The sequence below is a fragment of the Daphnia magna genome, linkage group LG8 (genome assembly GCF_020631705.1).
Source record: "Daphnia magna isolate NIES linkage group LG8, ASM2063170v1.1, whole genome shotgun sequence".
Classification (NCBI taxonomy): Eukaryota; Metazoa; Arthropoda; class Branchiopoda; order Diplostraca; family Daphniidae; genus Daphnia; species Daphnia magna.
Genome location: NC_059189.1, coordinates 8,775,339 through 8,792,534, shown reverse-complemented (window position 1 = coordinate 8,792,534; position 17,196 = coordinate 8,775,339). Strand labels below are relative to the sequence as shown.

The window sequence follows — 17,196 nt, the reverse complement described above, 5'->3', positions numbered from 1 at the left end:
ATAAATCGCTCCACTGGATCCGGGCAGGCAATGATAAAAAAGCTGATGTTTGTTGCAAGCGCACCGTCTAAAAAAAAGGCCATAGCCTTTCGATAATCTCGCCTCTTTCAGCAAAAGATCCAGGTTGAACATGTTAGTCGCCACAACTAAAAAATCGGCAAAAAATAAAACAGATCCAAAAATGTAAAGTGATACCAAAGGTTAAAAAAGCCCTGAAAAAAGCAACGCTTTTCAATCACCAACACTAAACTACGCTTAAAGTCCACTAAAACGTTCCAAAAATAAAAATGAAAATAAAAGACTGGATGCTTTCTGAATTTGAAAAAAAAAAACATTTATTACAACACCAAATCGCGACGGCTACAAAGTCTCTAGTTGGGAATAAAAGCAGAAACAGAAAGAACACAGAAATACAAAATTGCAAACATTTTATAGTAGGCAAAAAAGTAGGCTGGGCTATAGCATCCAGTGGGGGTGAAATCTTCTTGCGTCGATTGAAATAACGGCTAACGAAGTCGTCGGTTCGATGTTGCATCGTGGGAAGACGAAAGACCAATCCGTTGAAGAAATTTTCCAAGAAGAAGGCACAAGGTTGTTACCAGCTAAAGTGATTAGCGCATGATGGTAACACGTGGGGCAGCAACAGCGCTTGAACAGCAAAAAATCAGTTAACATGAAAAAATTAAAAACAAAATATGAATGCCAAGATAATGATAAACAAGAATATATGCATAACTTTTACAAAAGATGACAAGAAATAGCAGAAAAAAGCAATCAAAGTCATCAGAAAAAGGGCACACAAAAAAGGGTAAATTCACTTATCAAAAAACGGTAAAATAGAAAACGAAAAAATGAAATCCATAAACATAAGTCATTTGAGTAAATAAACCACTTAAAATGAAGCACTTGGCACGGCGAGTCTGGAAATGTGCTAAAAAACTCAGTTGACGCATCTCGTGGTGCATTCTTGATCAATGGGGTGGGTTTTTCCGCATTTCTTGCAACAGTTTTGGTTGGCGCTGCACCTTAAAGTAGCGTGGCCTAGCCGCCAGCATTTGTAACATCTGTAGGGATTTGGTACTGAGATTTGAACGGGTTAGGACAGCGAAGCCATTTTTACTCTGTCAGGTAGGTTACATTAGAAGGTTAGCAGTACGGTTTCTGACCAAACGTTCGGTTTCCCACGAACCTGTAGGCGTTTTACATGCGTCACGTTTTGGTCTGCCAGGGCCTCGTGAATTTCCTCTGTCGTTTCCGTGGTGGGGACCCCGAAGATGATCCCTGTTCTGTAGGCGAAAGCGCTGTTGGGAAGGGAGCATAGGATAGGTCTGCCCTGTAGGTGCTTCAAGTTAAGGAGGGTGGATTGCTGGGGTCGAATTCCGAACTTTTTTTAAGACTTAACTTGAACTTGACTTGAAACAGTCTTAGTTAAGTACGACTTAAGTCAAGTATTGGGCTGAAGTTCGAAACTTTAATTTTCAAGTTGAAGTGTGATTCCGAACAAAAAAAGCTCACTTTATTTCCTTTACTTAACTAAGATTATTTACTCGTCTTAGGAAATTCACTTGACTTGAAATTGGGAACTGAGCCAATGGGAGAAGGCATACTGAAAATATTTCTTAATTTAGCAGCAGACGCTTTTTCATTTTATTAGAGAGTGAAAGGAACTTAAACGAGTAAACAAGAATTGAGCCGTCGACCGTGTAGGGCTTTTAAGTTTCATTTGTGCTTTTCAACTTGTGCAATGAGTCTTCAAAAAGGTACAAAAAGATCAAGAGATGTGTGGCTTGAAAGGGAAACTTACACGATGCTAGAAACTTTTATTATGTACAAGGTACCGTGTGAATCATGTCATTTGAACTAAAGAATTACTTTAATTTTGATTTTATCATAACGTAGGACATCCTCAATGGAGCATACTCATCTACAGTGACCAAAGAACGGAAGAATTCATTGTGGAAGGAAATAACTTCATTTATTCACAATGATCACCCTGAGTGTACGGAAAAAACACAAGAACAAGTTGAAAAAAATGGAAGAACTTTATTGCAGCAGCATGAGTGGCAATTCGAAACTACAACAACGGCTTAACCGAGCAAACTTTTCCTAGAACAATTTAATTAGCCTTACGTAATACTTATAAATGTGTTAGGTGGTGGCCCTTTGGGTGAGGATGGAATATTGCGCCCAATCTATCAAAAGTATTACGAGGAAGTTTTGGGCTTGGACAACCCCGCCGTATCTGCAACAGCCATCCCAGTAAGAATTTTAGATATTCCCATCAATAAATTTGTAAAATGTAACACATGTTTTCAATTACAGGGTGCTATTGACACCGATGACTTAACTGTTGTTGCTAAGAACGCTGTTCTGCAACAACAAATTGTTTTGGCCATCACTGGAAGGTCTGATCAAGCAACCGAAGAAGTTATATCAAATGAAACCTTAATGGAATCGTCTGAGAATAATCAACTCGTTGCTACGCATTATTCTGAAGAGCAGTATTACGTCATGGATCAAAGTGGTTCCTCAGCAGAAAGCCCAATGCCCCCTACTACATTGGCGAGATTGGAAATTGAATGTGGGCCTGCCATCAATATGGACAAAGGAAAGACATTGAAGAAAAAGAGTATAGTTGCCGAACGGGCACTTTTCCATACAAGTAGTTCATCAATCAGCAGACCAAGCACACCCTTAACATCACACTCCTCGCCAGAACCACATGGCGCATTTAATGTTTTAAAACAAAAAAGAGATTCCTCAACCCTCCGTCAAGTAATGAAGAAAACCAAATACTCCCTTTGTGAATTGGGAGAAACTACTGCCCAGAGTCAACTGACTGAACAACGATTGGAAGGTCCTATCATCGGCCATGGATATCCGTGAAAAGCTGCAAGATCCAGTTTTAAGGGATGAACTCCTTGAGGATTTGGTTGATTTATTGTACAATTTGAAAGAAAATGTATAAGCCTACAGTTTGAGTATGTGAATATGTTTCATGGATTCATGGTAATACAAACAATTAACGAGAAAATATCTGTCTTGCCACTCCGTCTCTTTTAATATGTCCCAGTCGTTGCAATTCCGCGTCTTTTTTTGTAGGATTTCCAATCGGTCTTACGTCTAATCCCTGCATTGCTTCTTCATCTGCATCATCATCAACATCATCAACATTGACGTCTCAGTTGTCATCAAGTGGCATATTTAAGTCAATAGCCAAATTATGCAAGACACAACATTCCACAATCACCCAAGATACTTTTGTGGGACTCATTCAAATTTCAGAGTGCAATACATGGAATCTTTTTTTAGAATACCAAATGATCGTTCAATAGTGCAGCGTGTTGTTTTATGGGCCCGATTAAATCTTATCTTATATCCTTCTACTGGATCAGTATAAGGAATAAACGGAAATGGAGTATTTGAGTATCCAATATCCCCTAACAAAATGCTGCTGCCAAATAAATCCGATTCAATTTTTTTCCCGATTGAACTGCCCTTAAAAATAGATGAATCGTGACACGATCCAGGTTTTGCAGCACAAACACTCAAATATTTGTGACGGGCATCACATATTGCTTGCACATTGATTGAATGGTATTTTTTACGATTCACATATGCTTTTTCGTGCAATATTGGACGTTGAATCCGAATATGGAACCAATGATGCCTGGAATACGGGCTATTTCTGCATACTCGCGTTTCAACTATATATTGAACAAAATTTTACAAACATATAAACTTATAAATTTAGAATTTTCTCACGTCATTTAGGTTATCGGGGAATCGAATGTGATTCGGTGATATAAGGCATAAGACTAAAGATACTGCAGAAATGGACCGTGAAACAGACGATTGGCTGTATCAAAGAACATTTCCTATTACAGTTTGGAATGTTCCAGTTGCATAGAATTGTAATTCAATCAGTACCATGTCAAGTGGAAGTAAATTCCTCTTTGCTGCTGTCTTTCGTTTCGGTAAAATGTCTGTTACCAGTGCTATTAAATATAACAGTTATGGTAGGAATATTCAATATACAACAACTCATGTTCAATTTAAACCTGTTAAATATTCTATAGAAGGTCGATCGAATGTAAATGTCCTCATTAACTTTTCAGCAAAGAAATAACTTAAAACATCTTTCCGTGTTTGGTAAAATGGGATAAGACGATGTTTTCTTGCACTGCGCTCATCGGCTCGTTCTGAATTAGCACTTTCTGTTGAGACATCGTCAACATTGTCTTTTAAATTATCTAGATCTTCTAAAAACTCATCAATTACGTCAGTATGATCCACCATTGTGTAAGAAAAAACAATAACACTGCCCATTTTCCCCACAACTTAGGAAAACTTGAGCCTTAAGTCAGTTTCAAGGCACCTAGGAAGGTACCTTGAGATTTCGGAGACTTAACTAAGGGGGACTCGACTTCAGTGCCGGATTAGCCAATGGGCAACTGTGGGCAAATGCCCAGGGCCCGCGCAATCAAGGGCCCGTGCAGCCAAATTTACGAAAAAAAAATGACCGCCAATTTTTATAAATTTGTGAAATTGTAATAAATTTAATGTCGGAAATAAAGGAGGTGAAAAAGAAATGAGAAAACATCTTTAACTCGTAAAGCCGTCAGTGACTCAATGTGCCTACAGGGCTTTTTCAAAATTCTGATTCTAACCCTACCTCTTAGTTCTACTTCTAACCCTTTCCCTTTACTCCCCGAGTTAAGACTTCCGTTGACGAGAACAAGTTCGAACTTGATTTTTTAGTACGTCGTCATCAAGTGAATCGCTGTAATTGCCTCAGTTTAAGCGTAACTTTACACGAAGAAGCATGTATGGCAAGGGTAAAAGAGAAAAGAAAAAAAGAGTCGAAGAAAGACTAAGAGTGAAAACAGTTGGTGCTCACATAGAAAGTGGGTGTAAAAAACGTGCAAAGAGGGATAAACATGATTAGTTTGTAAAAACTCTGCCAAAACTAACTAAATTTTACCCTCGTCCCACTTCATCTACGCCTACACCTGAACCTATAGCCTCCATTTCAACGAGTAACAGTAACGCCCGAGATTCTGAGAAGTCAGCCGATGATATTGAATTTCTAAAAATATCACTAACCGTGGATAGTGATAATGGAGCCGATAGTGATAATTCATCTGACGACAGGATGTCTCTTTCAAGTGTTTATTCTAATGCTAGTCGCCCCTGTTCCACTCTTGTCAACGTGTCCGACTCCGAATGTGTTTTAGTGAATTTGAATTGTAATCAATCATCTGATCCCGGCTTGTGGCTTCAGCCCTTTTCATCCGAACTAGTTGACTTTTGGATTGAAAAGGGTCCGATTGCTTGTCAAAACAATTACGGTGCTTTCTTGAAATCAAAGCGAGTTTACAACGCCAAAGGCAAAAAGGTAAATCGTAAACTAAATGACGATTCATTCAGAAGAAAATTACCAAATGGAGAAATTGTGGATAGAGATTGGTTAATCTACTCGCCATCGCTAGGATGTGTTTACGGTTTTGTGTGCATTTTATTTTCTAAAGAAGAAAACCAGTTTTCTTAAGGATTTGCCGACTGGAAACACGCTTTGACTATGGTTGGATATCACGAAAAAAGTGCTCACCACGTCAAGTGTATCCGCACTTATATCGAACGCAAATCACTTTCAAGAGTTCGTCGTGTCGATTGTGAATTAGTTAAACAGCATGAAAAAGAACGAAATTATTGGATTCAATTCTCGAACGAATTGTTGCAACTATAAAATTTTTGGCTAATCGAGGACTCGGCTTTCGTGGTGACGATGAAATAATAGGTTCCACTCGCAATGGAAATTACCTTGGAACTTCAAGGACATTCTCCTGTGGTATTAAGTATAAAGTTATTAACTGATTGTTACAATGTACTTCAACGAACAGTGTTACCTTCAAGTGCCATGTCTGAATTATTAGCCGAGAAATACATAGCTTCACAGTCTACTTCACAACTTGTTGCTATTCCGTTGCAAAAGAGATTAATCAATTAGTCAAACTGTATTGATTGTAAATAATGATAAAGGAAACATCTCACATGTTGGTAGATTCAAGTGTGGTACCACACCATCTTTAAGTTTTAAGTAACCGACACCACTCTTAAACTTCTCATAATCCTTCAAATCTGTTTCAAGCTTAAAAATGAAACATGGTTAACTTCTATTGAAATTTAACTTACATGAATATACTCTCTAAGAAATATGTTGGTAAAAAAATTCGAGTTAATTTCTCGGTATTTATTTTACGATATATATGTCGGTTTTCGGCCTATTTTACCCCGAAAATACATACAATGATGTTTTTTTCACATGAAATGGGCATCCGACATTGAAATTGGGAAATTTTTAAAGGGGCGTGGTGGAAGACAAAGAGTGATCGTAGGCAGGGTGATGCGCGACAACCAAAAGTTAGCCTGAGGTTTTGTATTGAAATAACAATGATTTATACAAAAAAAGTTAATTAAAAATAATAGGATTTCTACACCGATTACACAATATGGCATCTAGATTGTTCCCTTTGTAATGGCTTTGTTCTTTGTTGGGTAAGAATACACACCCAGGTTTACCATCTGGCCTTTTCTTGTCTAAAAAATTAAACATCTCAATTATTTAAGTAACAAGTCTGACCTTGCAAAAATAATACCGTCATCGTAATGCTTCTTTCGACGACGGCGATTTCAAATAGCTTGAATGAGGAACTCCTCATTTGCCCGTTTGCCTACTATTGCCATCGCCTCGCGTACAGGCTTCAAAATAGCGTCTGCATCTTGGCGAGAGCAAGTAAAATATTCCTCAAGAACTAAATGAAAAATTTTGATGAAGACAAGAAGCGTAATGCGTTCTATCTACGAAAAAATAATTGGAAACCTCTATACCTTTAAGGGCTTCGATAGCTTTATTTGCATCGTAAGGCTCCATGAAAGGATACAGATAAGCTGGGCTAGACATCGCAGTGGTGGTTCGAAACAAGTAATGAATAGGTGATGAAAAACCATGGCCATTTGTCAACTCTTTTTGACCACCCCTCCTTTCAAATAGCATAACTGTCTGAAAACAGGAGTGTGGGGGCCTACGTGATTCAACAGACGTAGACGCCCACACTATTGTTATGAGACAGTCATGCTATATGAAAAAGAGGGGTAGGCAAAAAAAGTTACCCCCCCTTCACCCTGGCGGGGTTGAGTCACCTGTACCATAAGTATGGGAAACATTTTGGTATTCATTGTTTACGAAAAAAGAGAGAAAGAACCGGGTAAAACATAGAATACAATAATTCAGTTATATCTTGCTATTGAAATCAAACACAAGTTTGGAAGAAAAATCAAGTTATTTGTTTATCATCATGTTTAATTGCCCTGTGTGTAAAGTAAGTTTGGAAGTTGGATTACGTCTAGACGTTGGAAGACATTTGCGAATGCATATTCGCACCCTTGATTATCCAGTGTCTTTTCCAATAAAGTGTTGTCAACGCGGACGTCATTCACCTTATTCGTCACTGGATGCGTTTGTTAAGCATATGGATAAAAAGCATAGCTTGCAATATAGAAATATTGCTCCCGTCGCTATCGACTCTGAGTGCTTCGACGATGACTTCCTGAATCGAGATTCTGAACTAGGAATCCATTATTTGCAAACGAATGAAGGAAACATCGAAGATAAATCAGCTAAGTGTTACAGTGACGAAGCTTTGAAACTAGTGTTGTGTTTAGTCAGTAAAAGTTCAGTAACATTTAATTGTGCTAGTGAGTTGCTGGTGATTTTTGACAGCTATATGCAGTCCACACTTGACAACATACATAACAAACTGTCACAATTGCCGAATTGCGAACAAAATCCTGCTATGTCAGTTGTGTTAGAAGAAATCACCATAAACTGTTTTCGGACAAAACCAAAATCAGTTTGAGAATTCGGTTAATCAATAAAGAATACTGTTTGAATCAGTTATGTATGAAAAGTTGCGGAAAGTCAAAATTCTTCGAACTTAGACCAATACACGTCATCGAAGTAGGAGCAGCTGGAATACATAACGTCTGCGTTTGTGAGAAACACCAGAACATTAAGTTAATGCTTGATGCAGTAGGTGATACTACAGAAAAATATCTTTGTATGAACATGATTGTTTGTGATGTAAAAAATTATGTTTGTATGATGAAGCGGTGTGAATCTTGTCCAGGAACGGAACCGCTAATTGTTTTTTTAAAGAGCCAAATTGGGGACTTATCCGTTATCAAAATCAAACAATGGGAATCAACAGATAGAAAAATTCTTGTAAACACTGAGTTGCCAACTACTGAATTTCTGACTCTACTCGTTAACAAAATTGATTGTTTAACAGTACATCACTACGTTTCAAAAGCCCAATCAAAGTTTTGTCGTGAACTTAAGCAGTCTTTGCCACTTAATGAATGCCTTTTACAAGGCGATTTCTCTCAAAACTACTCCATGATTTGCCAAGATTCTATACAATTTTCTTTCTTTCCCCCCCCCCTCAGCAATGTACAATTCATACTTTTCTTGCGTACATTAATATTAACGGAACAATTTCACACCACAGCATGTGTGTTTTCTCTGATTGCATGGTCCATAATACTGTTGCCGTCCACGAATTTTTAAAACATGTCATAAAACACATTTTTACTCTTGCGCCCAATCTTAAAAAAATCACCCATTTTACTGACGGGGCAGGTGCCCAATATAAGAATTACAAAAATTTTTGCAACCTTGTATTCCACAAAAAAGATTTCAATTTTGAAGCGGAATGGCACTTTTTTGCCACTAGCCATGGCAAAGGACCCTGTGATGGGATTGGAGGTACTGTTAAGAGGATGGCTAGAGGGGCAACTCTTCAAGGGAGGGCAACTATTCAGACACCGCAAGCTTTATTCGAATGGTGTGATGAAAATATAATGAATATAAAATCTTTTTACGTATCTTAAAGTGCCATTAAATTAGAATGTAGCTTGATGAATGCGCACCTCACTTGATTGGCTTTATTTATGATGTCTGGTTCACGTCGAAATTTAGATTTCTTTTGGTTGACACGAACAGGAGTAACATCCAGTGTATTTGTTACTAAGATAGATTTCTGAAGTTCTTTTAAAGGAGAATTCATTGGGCTTGAAAAAGCATCGTCACTTCCTATTTCTTGCAAAGCACTATCAATGTCACCCATAGCTGAACTCGATGAACTTTTTTTTTTAGGATTGTCAATAACTTTACTGTTGTACATTTGAGAATGACATGTAACACAAAAACGTTGGCCTGGATAAATGTGAAGATTAGGTTTTTTGGAAGCAATGTCAACGCAATTTGCAAGAGTGACAATCTTGTTGCCAGTTGGAACAAAGCTCTTGTGTTTCCCAAATAAATTAGAACACTTAATACTTTGGTGGTATAATGAGAACCGAGTTGTGAAGGCCACTTTATGGTGCTTACAAATGGAAGAGACATGCGACATGTTAACTCTTAACTCTACTGTTTTACGATTGTTATCGTCCAAGTCATCTAAAGTATCCAATTCATAGTTTTCTTCCACAAAACGTTTCAAGTAACATGCTGATTTAAGATGAATACCAACCGAACACTGAGTCACAGAACTTGGTCCAGCAATTGTTTTAGCACACTGACGACTGACGAACTGCCGTTACCAAACTCAGGGTTGTTTCAAGGTCGTTTTTACGATATGAAGGGGGAATCGCTCCCCTCCCAAAATGGCCGACGTTCATGGGGGGAGAATGCTCAGGGCTAAAAAAAAAGTCTTGAAATGCCCTTTATAGATTGAATTAATTATCAACTATAAAGAAAAAAGGTTACGTGGTTTTTTTATATAATGATAAATGAAAGTTCTTCTTTCATGTGGTCAAAATTTAAATTTCTTAATCGACAAGCATTCTGTAATACAGAATTTTGAAGTTGGAAGAAATTTTGTTTCATTCTTTTAACTATACAATTAATTTTTTATTAAAAAGAAAATTATTTTATGAACTATATAAAGAAAATAATAAGGAATCGATTGACATTTTAAAAATCACAATCGAGTGAAAAATAAAGACAATAATAAGAGAAAAGAAAAATAAAAATTTTTTCTACCTACACGGCAAAATGAAAATTGCGATTTTTACATCGCAATAACTCTTAAACTTATTAAACGAAAAATCCAAAAATTGGACAATAAATTGTTGGTGTATTTTCCAATACACACTCCAATTTTTATCAAAATCTAAATTTTGACGCGCCATCGATTGTTTTTTTTGGCGTGGAATGTCCCAATACCCTTGCTGAAATCAACAACCTTAAACCGCCGGGGAAAGGATTGTCTCCGAAACTCACAGCTAGTGAAATGCTAGCTTTATTCAGATATTTACCTCTTGTACAGTATCCTGCACAAAAATCCGAACACCGACTTAATTTTTTAAAGCCACCTATTGGCAAGGTAGTTGGTTTTTTGTTTGTTTTTCTTTAAGGGGAAGGGTAGACGGGGTGATGGACACGTCAGGGCAGGGTTGGGTAAGTCTACACATTTTTTTATGCCTTAAGGTATTACGTTTTAAGGCAAGTTACAGGTCGGGACATTTTTGCAACCCCCAGGGTGATGTGTTTTTTTTGAACGACAATTGGAAATTTAGGGCTTGGGCTTAGTAATGTTTCTTACCGAAACAATTTAGATTATGTTTCAGCTGTCTGTGAACGTTTATGTCGTTGTCAATGGCGTAGTTGTAGCGTTTCTGAATGTGATGCTGGAGATTTGTGTTCGATTCCAGATGAGGTGTTGAATAATTGTGGTTACCTTACGAGAAATTCTCGATTATATATGAAACAAATTTTTATCGAGCAATATGTGCTTTTTTTTTTATTTTATATTTTAAAAAGTAATAAATCCCTTCGTTTTGAAGTAATTAATATTCCCAGCAAATTCGAATGAAGAATGTTATAACGATATCAAATATTTTCGCAATTCCGTATCGGGAATCGAACACTGATTTACCGCATCACAATCAGAGCTTCTACACATATGCCATCGGTATTGACATCATTGTTCACAGGCAGCTATCTAATTTATTTGGGTAAGGAATATTACACAGCCTAAGTCCAACATTTCCAACTGTCGTAAAAAAAACACACCACCCTGGGGGTTGCAAAAATGTCCCGACCTGTTACTTGCCTTAAAGCGCTGTTACTTACCCAGCCCTGCCCTATGTGTCCATCACCCCGTCTACCCTCCCTCTTAAAGAAAAACCAACAAAAAACCCTTTACCCCGCCAATAGGTGGCATTAAAAAATTAAATCGGTGTTCGGTTTTTTGTGCAGGATACTGTACTTGGGCCATTTATACCAGTAGGTGACGAACATTGGGCTCTTTTCATTCAGTTACAGACGCTTGTTGACATCGCGTTTGCGCCCTCCCTTACTGACGTCATGTTGGACTACTTTGAAAAACTGTATGAGGATCATATGTTTTTATACATAAAACTATATCCTGAAATACCAATTAAACCCAAACAGCACTTCTTAGTTCACTTTAAAACAATCGTAAAAGAAAATGGTCCCTTACGTAATTTGTCTTGTTTGAAGTACGAGTTACGAAACGGGTTTTTCAAACGGCTAAGCCACGTTATTTGTAACTTAAAAAATATCAGCAAAACTTTAACAACGCGAAATCAATATACCACTCTGGCTCACGCAATTCTCGGAGATAACATACGGGATGAGTTTAATTTCATCGGCGAACTAAAAAAGGCCGTATTGCAATCCGTAGAGTACCAGAAATAGTAGCGCTAAAACTCAAACTTCCCTTGACAACAACAGTCGACATTTGCAAACATATTGACCGATATGGCGTAATTTATTCCATAGGAAACATTGTCGTTACTAGCAAAGAAAATTTCGAGTTGCAATTCGGTAAAATAAAATTTATCGTCCGTGAAAATAAAAGATGCGTTCTGTTAGTAAGAAAATTACAAACTGTGGGTTTTAATTCACAATTACATGCATATCACGTTAAAAAACCAATTGCTGCCACATCCATTTGCCTTGATTTTACAGAACTTTTTGATTATCACCCCTTGGATCTTCATAACAGCTTTCCTGACGGAAATGCTTACGTGAGGTTAAAATACCACATAATTTCTAACCCGCAATCAAACTAAATTGTTAAGCAGTAAAATTCTCATACCGCACAGTAATTTGACCATACCCCAAAAGTGTTTTCTACGTTAGCCCCAAAAAATTTCTTTTATAAATTTTTTGTCTTCACAAAAAATGTTTTTTTGCCGCCAGCCGAAAGGGAATAGATTCAGGGTGCGCTGCTGATCTTTATAGTTTCATAGTTCGGCTTGCGTGCGACGGTGAGAGTGTGACTGCTGTGCTTACAATTATTGTTAGAAAACTTTTCGGAAGACTGTATTACAGTAAAAAAAAAATATTAGGAATGCACCTTTATAAAGTGAGTGTGAAAAATAGGGGACTAACGGGGATATTTAATGCAGATACGCTGCTGGATTTGAAACAAAAGAGTATGGTTATTTTTTATGCTGATCCTATCCCAAATAACTCCAAGTGATGTATTTCTTGCCTTGTTTATTAACAGTTTCAGACAGGTTTGAAACCTCCCTTGATTCTCTCGAACTCCATTTCGATGATTTTCCCGTGGCCACGGAGGAGGATTTTTCATCCCTGTGTTCTGTCGGTGGTAACGCAAAGTTTACTGTCGTCATTTCTGATGATACGTCGTCAGACAGTAGCTCAAGTGATGAAAGTGAAACTCCGCGCAATAATAATGCCCGGGATTCGGATTCTGATAATCCAAATTTACAAGAAACTGCTCCAGAGATGTCGATGGATCCTTTAGAAGTATATATAAGTTATAAATTCGCTCGTACGTTGTAATATTTACTTCCTTCTCCGTTACTAGGATTACTACCCAATCCGCGACATAATAAGGGAAAATGGCTGGAGCAAAAGTCGTGTTGATGCGTTACTCTCCCGACTGGATGAAAATAACGCGTAACTTAGTAAAAGCGACCGTTCAAGCATCAATATTGCAGTAGGAAAATGGCTTTTTAAGCACAAGGGCATGTATGTAGTCACCGGCACTTCCCTAGCAAGACAAGTTTTCTCTAATCCAAAAACGGGTTAGTAGTTTCCGGGAAGGACGTTCCCGTCGGCGACGCACGCGTTAGCCATTTTCATGAAGGCAACGAACGTATCGGGTTCCTCTTGGGCCGATAACATTCGCTTCATCATGAAGAGGGCCAAGCACGTGAAGAGATGATTCCGTGGCGTTCCTCCCTTGATAAGGGTGCGCTTGGCGTGCGCCCACATTCCCTCGACGGTGTTGGTGTGAGCGCCGGTGATAGGGTCTTTGAAGTGCTTGGAATGGTTAACGGTGAGGTGGATATAACCATGTGTTCTGTAAGAAAAAAAAAGCAAACGAAAAATTAGATTAATATTGGTATAAACTATACGATACGACAAATAATTGAAAGAAAGGTTTAATTACCCAAGACACTTGTATGCCCTCCATTCGTCCGAAATAATGGTTGTGCCAGGCGCGATGTATTGCTTGATGATGGCAAGCAACGTTTTTCGTTTCCGGTCGGGCACTATCACCAGGAAGCAGCGATTCGCCCCGCGTTCCACACCGCCAAACACCCACTCGCCTTTTTTGCAGTTCCCGCGTCGATATTTGCCTGCATGTACAAATTAAAATGCACGAGTTAGTTGATGTGTAAAAAAAAGTTTAATTAAAATTTGATTATGCTTACGTTTTTTGCCGAACAAGGATTCGTCAATCTCGACGGTCTTTCCAACCCCACCAATCTGGGTGAATTGGGAGAAGAAAGGCCGAAGATGACATGGAAAACTACTTCTCGGAGATATTTCGTCCATCGACCGATTGTCTCGTTGTTGGCTATCTTCATCTTCTCTTTCATCTGGGAGTAGCTCTGAGAATTCATGAAGAAGCAGAAAAAGAACAACGTCTAGAAACGCAGAAAAAATGAATTAGTTAAATAAATAGTTCAATCCAAAAATTGATTTCATGTAATATTACCAGTTCCGGGATCGAAAGCCTGGACCGTTCGTACAACGTACCGGTGCGCACGGACGAAGCCGGACCCTTGCAGGGACGTTTGTTCTTCGGGTTGCGATAGCTGCATTTCCAGTAGCAACCATCGACGTATCCTGTAGATTGATGTAATGCCATAGGTCGATTACACAAAGAACAGTTGCGATGAGGGAGAATGCCGTCGGAGACAAGCCTCTTGATTGCGTCGACACCTGTAATCACAAAATAAATGTAAATAAATGTTAGTGGGGTTGTTTAAAATAGGTTGAAAAAAAACATTTAACCAATTACCTAATAGAGTAGGGTCCGTCGGTAATGGGTTTCCGGTGGGGATGAGCAGCTGCCAAATTTTGCCTTCGTCCCATCTATCATCCTGAATGGGGCGCCTAAAAGAAAGAGGATTGTAATTAGCCTTAGAACGAGAGATAGTGTGAAATGTAGCCATTGCGAAATATTAATGCTCAAACCTAAATTGTTGCCTTTTATATGAACTCATAGCCTTAGACCTAACAGAAAGAAAGCTTTCGGATTCGCTCGGCATACCAAAAGAAGATCATCATTCGATTTTTTCAGCTTATGATTTGCTCGGCGAAAAATAGAAGAAGGATTATAGTTGGACTTAGACTCTGTAAGTCCAGTCATAATCCGCGTAATCCATGATGTCATCAAGTTATAATCTTAATGTATTTAACATAACACCCCTTTCACACTCCCCTCTCCCCCGGGAGCTTTTGGCACGCGCAGTCCCCCGTCCCCTTATAACAGTGAGTCCCCCGTCCGCGCAGTCCCCCGTCCCCTTATAACAGTGAGTCATCAACAAAGAAGTTGAGGTACACTTTTACAATGTGACAATATACTCATTTTGTAGCTTAGGTTCATCTGTGTCTTCTTCTCTTTTCCCGTCATGACTCATCACGATCCTGCTCGCGTTCGTGAACCATTAGTATTTACCACTGATCCTCAACTTCCATCGAGACCAGAAACTTTTTAAGACTTGCTAACATGTCGACAAAAATTATATCGCAGTATTTAATGATGATGTATTTTACAATATTCAATCAATTATTCTGAAATATACATCTAGTCTTCACCGAGATTCGAACCTCGGATCTTTCGCATCCCCGGCTAACCGGCTAACCATTACACCACCGTTAACATGCGAGGCAAAGGGAAAACATGGGGCCGTATGGTGTGGCTCAGGTGGCTCAGGTAAACCTTCACTGTCCCCTCTCCCATGGGTACGCGCAATCCCCCCCTTCCGACCCTTCTTCTGGCCGGCTTGGGCAGCGCGTCAGCTCCGTAAAACTTGAAACTTTGTACGCGTTTTACGGACACTCACGCTCATTTGCACACCCTAAACCCTATATTAAAAATGATCAGCGTAAAAAGATCTACAACCCTGTATTAATCGTTTTTGGATTAGAGAAGAACTTGTCTTGCTAGGGAAGAGCCGTCACCATTTACACTTCCTAATATAAATTTGTATTGTATCATTTTTAATAATATTTATCTAAAACATTAAGGAATTCAATGCCCAAGCCGGCGGAGTTCGACAAAGTGGCCCGATCGATTGTCGCTCATTTCCCAATAGCAAAGGACTCTGCAAGCACCGCGGATAAAGTTGTATATTCGTCGTGGCATGACAGCAATTCCAACGTTGGCCGTCTATTAAACTATGTAAGAGACCGCAGATCAGAAAACAAAAATAAAGGAGCCGTCGTTCGTAGCTACACAAAAAGGTATTGATGGATAGCCCGGATTCCTTCCATTGCATCGATCACTAGATTACTAATTATATATCTAATATACTACATATATATAGTAATATACATTATATACAATATATGTATTTCAAATCGTAATATTTGTATTTATAGAACGATAGAGGATTCAGCCGAAACCTTGGTTGACATAGGATTGGCCGAAAAAGAGCGATTTATGCGAGAAAATCAAGTAACGGCAGAGAATAAAGAAAAAATGCTTAAATTTCATCGTGACACATTGGACATCAGCAGGAAATGGATAGCCGCTAAAAAACCTACCTTGACTGATATTGTGAAGCGGTTCCCCAGATTTACAACTTTAAAGGCTGCGGTATTATATGTCATCATTAGGTATTGCGCGTATGGGTTTTTGATTTAAATCTTATTCTCTATTTGAACAGATTGATTGTGACTTGCTTTCTGCAGAAGGTTGGCAGACCGAAGCATTCGCCCAAAAGTGGCATAAAATAGAAAAAAATTTGGCAGAAGAAATACTGAGAAAACACGGGGATTTTCTGGTGCCACTTGAGGATCTTACGCTGGCGGATGCCATTCTTTCCTACGAGGACCCTCTGTTTGATCTAAGTATGAAATATATGCATTAGTCTCCCTTAAAATGAATCCCATTTAATTTTCATTTACTTAATTTCATTTGAATGTCAAATACGGCCAATGACAGAAGCCTCGCAGTGTTTTTTCGTTCCCTGGGAGCTGCGGTAAAATTCGTAATATGGTGTTCATTGAGTTATAAACCAAAAAAGCAGGCAACAAAATTTTTCCCGAAAATACAGAACATTTACACCCATAAAATTATAATTGGCGATTTATTTATTTTTTAAGTTAAAAATCGACTGGATACAGTGGCTCACCGTTTTCGATCATCAACTGTGTTAAATTTACAACAGCATGAAAAAAACGATGGTGTAAATATAAAGCATGACGAAATCTATAATTCATGCAACAAAACTGTTTAATTCGGCGATTTACAGTATTGATGGCAACCTAGTTATTTTTAAAACTAGGTATTACTATTACTTTTTACCGAGTTTTCGAAAAAAAGTAGGTAATACTATTACTAAATACCTAGTTTTATAAAATTACTAGGTAAAGTAGTGGCCGAAAAACTAGGTACTAGGTAATAGTAAAAAGTAGCGGCAAGAAAACTAGGTAGTAATAAAAAACTAGGTAGTAATTTAAAACTAGGTAACCTAGTTATACCTAGTTTTTAAAATACGATAAAAATTAAATGACAATACGAGCAGTTTGATTCTTTGATTATTCTTTCTGTATTTTTTCTATAACTTGAGTTTTGAATAAGTTATGAATCTAAATTTCTGTTAAACCGGCACAGA

At 38.2% G+C, this 17,196-nt stretch overlaps 1 protein-coding gene, 1 long non-coding RNA gene and 4 pseudogenes across 2 annotated transcripts; 3 read left to right on the top strand and 3 right to left on the bottom strand.

Moving 5' to 3' along the window:
* Positions 1-17,196, bottom strand: part of LOC123475566 — a 28,052-nt pseudogene that overhangs the window by 2,713 nt on the left and 8,143 nt on the right.
* Positions 1,336-2,968, top strand: LOC116929727 (annotated as a pseudogene).
* Positions 3,023-3,933, bottom strand: LOC116929757 (annotated as a pseudogene).
* On the top strand, positions 4,826-5,684 carry LOC116929749 (annotated as a pseudogene).
* LOC116929769 lies at positions 6,408-6,998 on the bottom strand. The gene is made up of 3 exons (XR_004398038.2): positions 6,892-6,998; positions 6,660-6,815; positions 6,408-6,600 (listed from the first exon to the last, which is right to left on the bottom strand). It is a non-coding gene; the product is annotated as an uncharacterized LOC116929769 (long non-coding RNA).
* Positions 12,164-16,647, top strand: LOC116929746. The gene is made up of 4 exons (XM_045177599.1): positions 12,164-13,090; positions 15,605-15,820; positions 15,959-16,175; positions 16,246-16,647. Coding segments are annotated over exons 1-4 (639 nt in total). The 5' UTR covers positions 12,164-13,088; the 3' UTR covers positions 16,450-16,647.

Excerpts from the sequence above, each read along its gene's own strand:
- LOC116929746 (XM_045177599.1), top strand. Across the intron at positions 15,821-15,958 it reads GTTCGTAGCTACACAAAAAG|AACGATAGAGGATTCAGCCG; the intron begins GTATTGATGGAT and ends TTGTATTTATAG. Across the intron at positions 16,176-16,245 it reads TTACAACTTTAAAGGCTGCG|ATTGATTGTGACTTGCTTTC; the intron begins GTATTATATGTC and ends CTATTTGAACAG.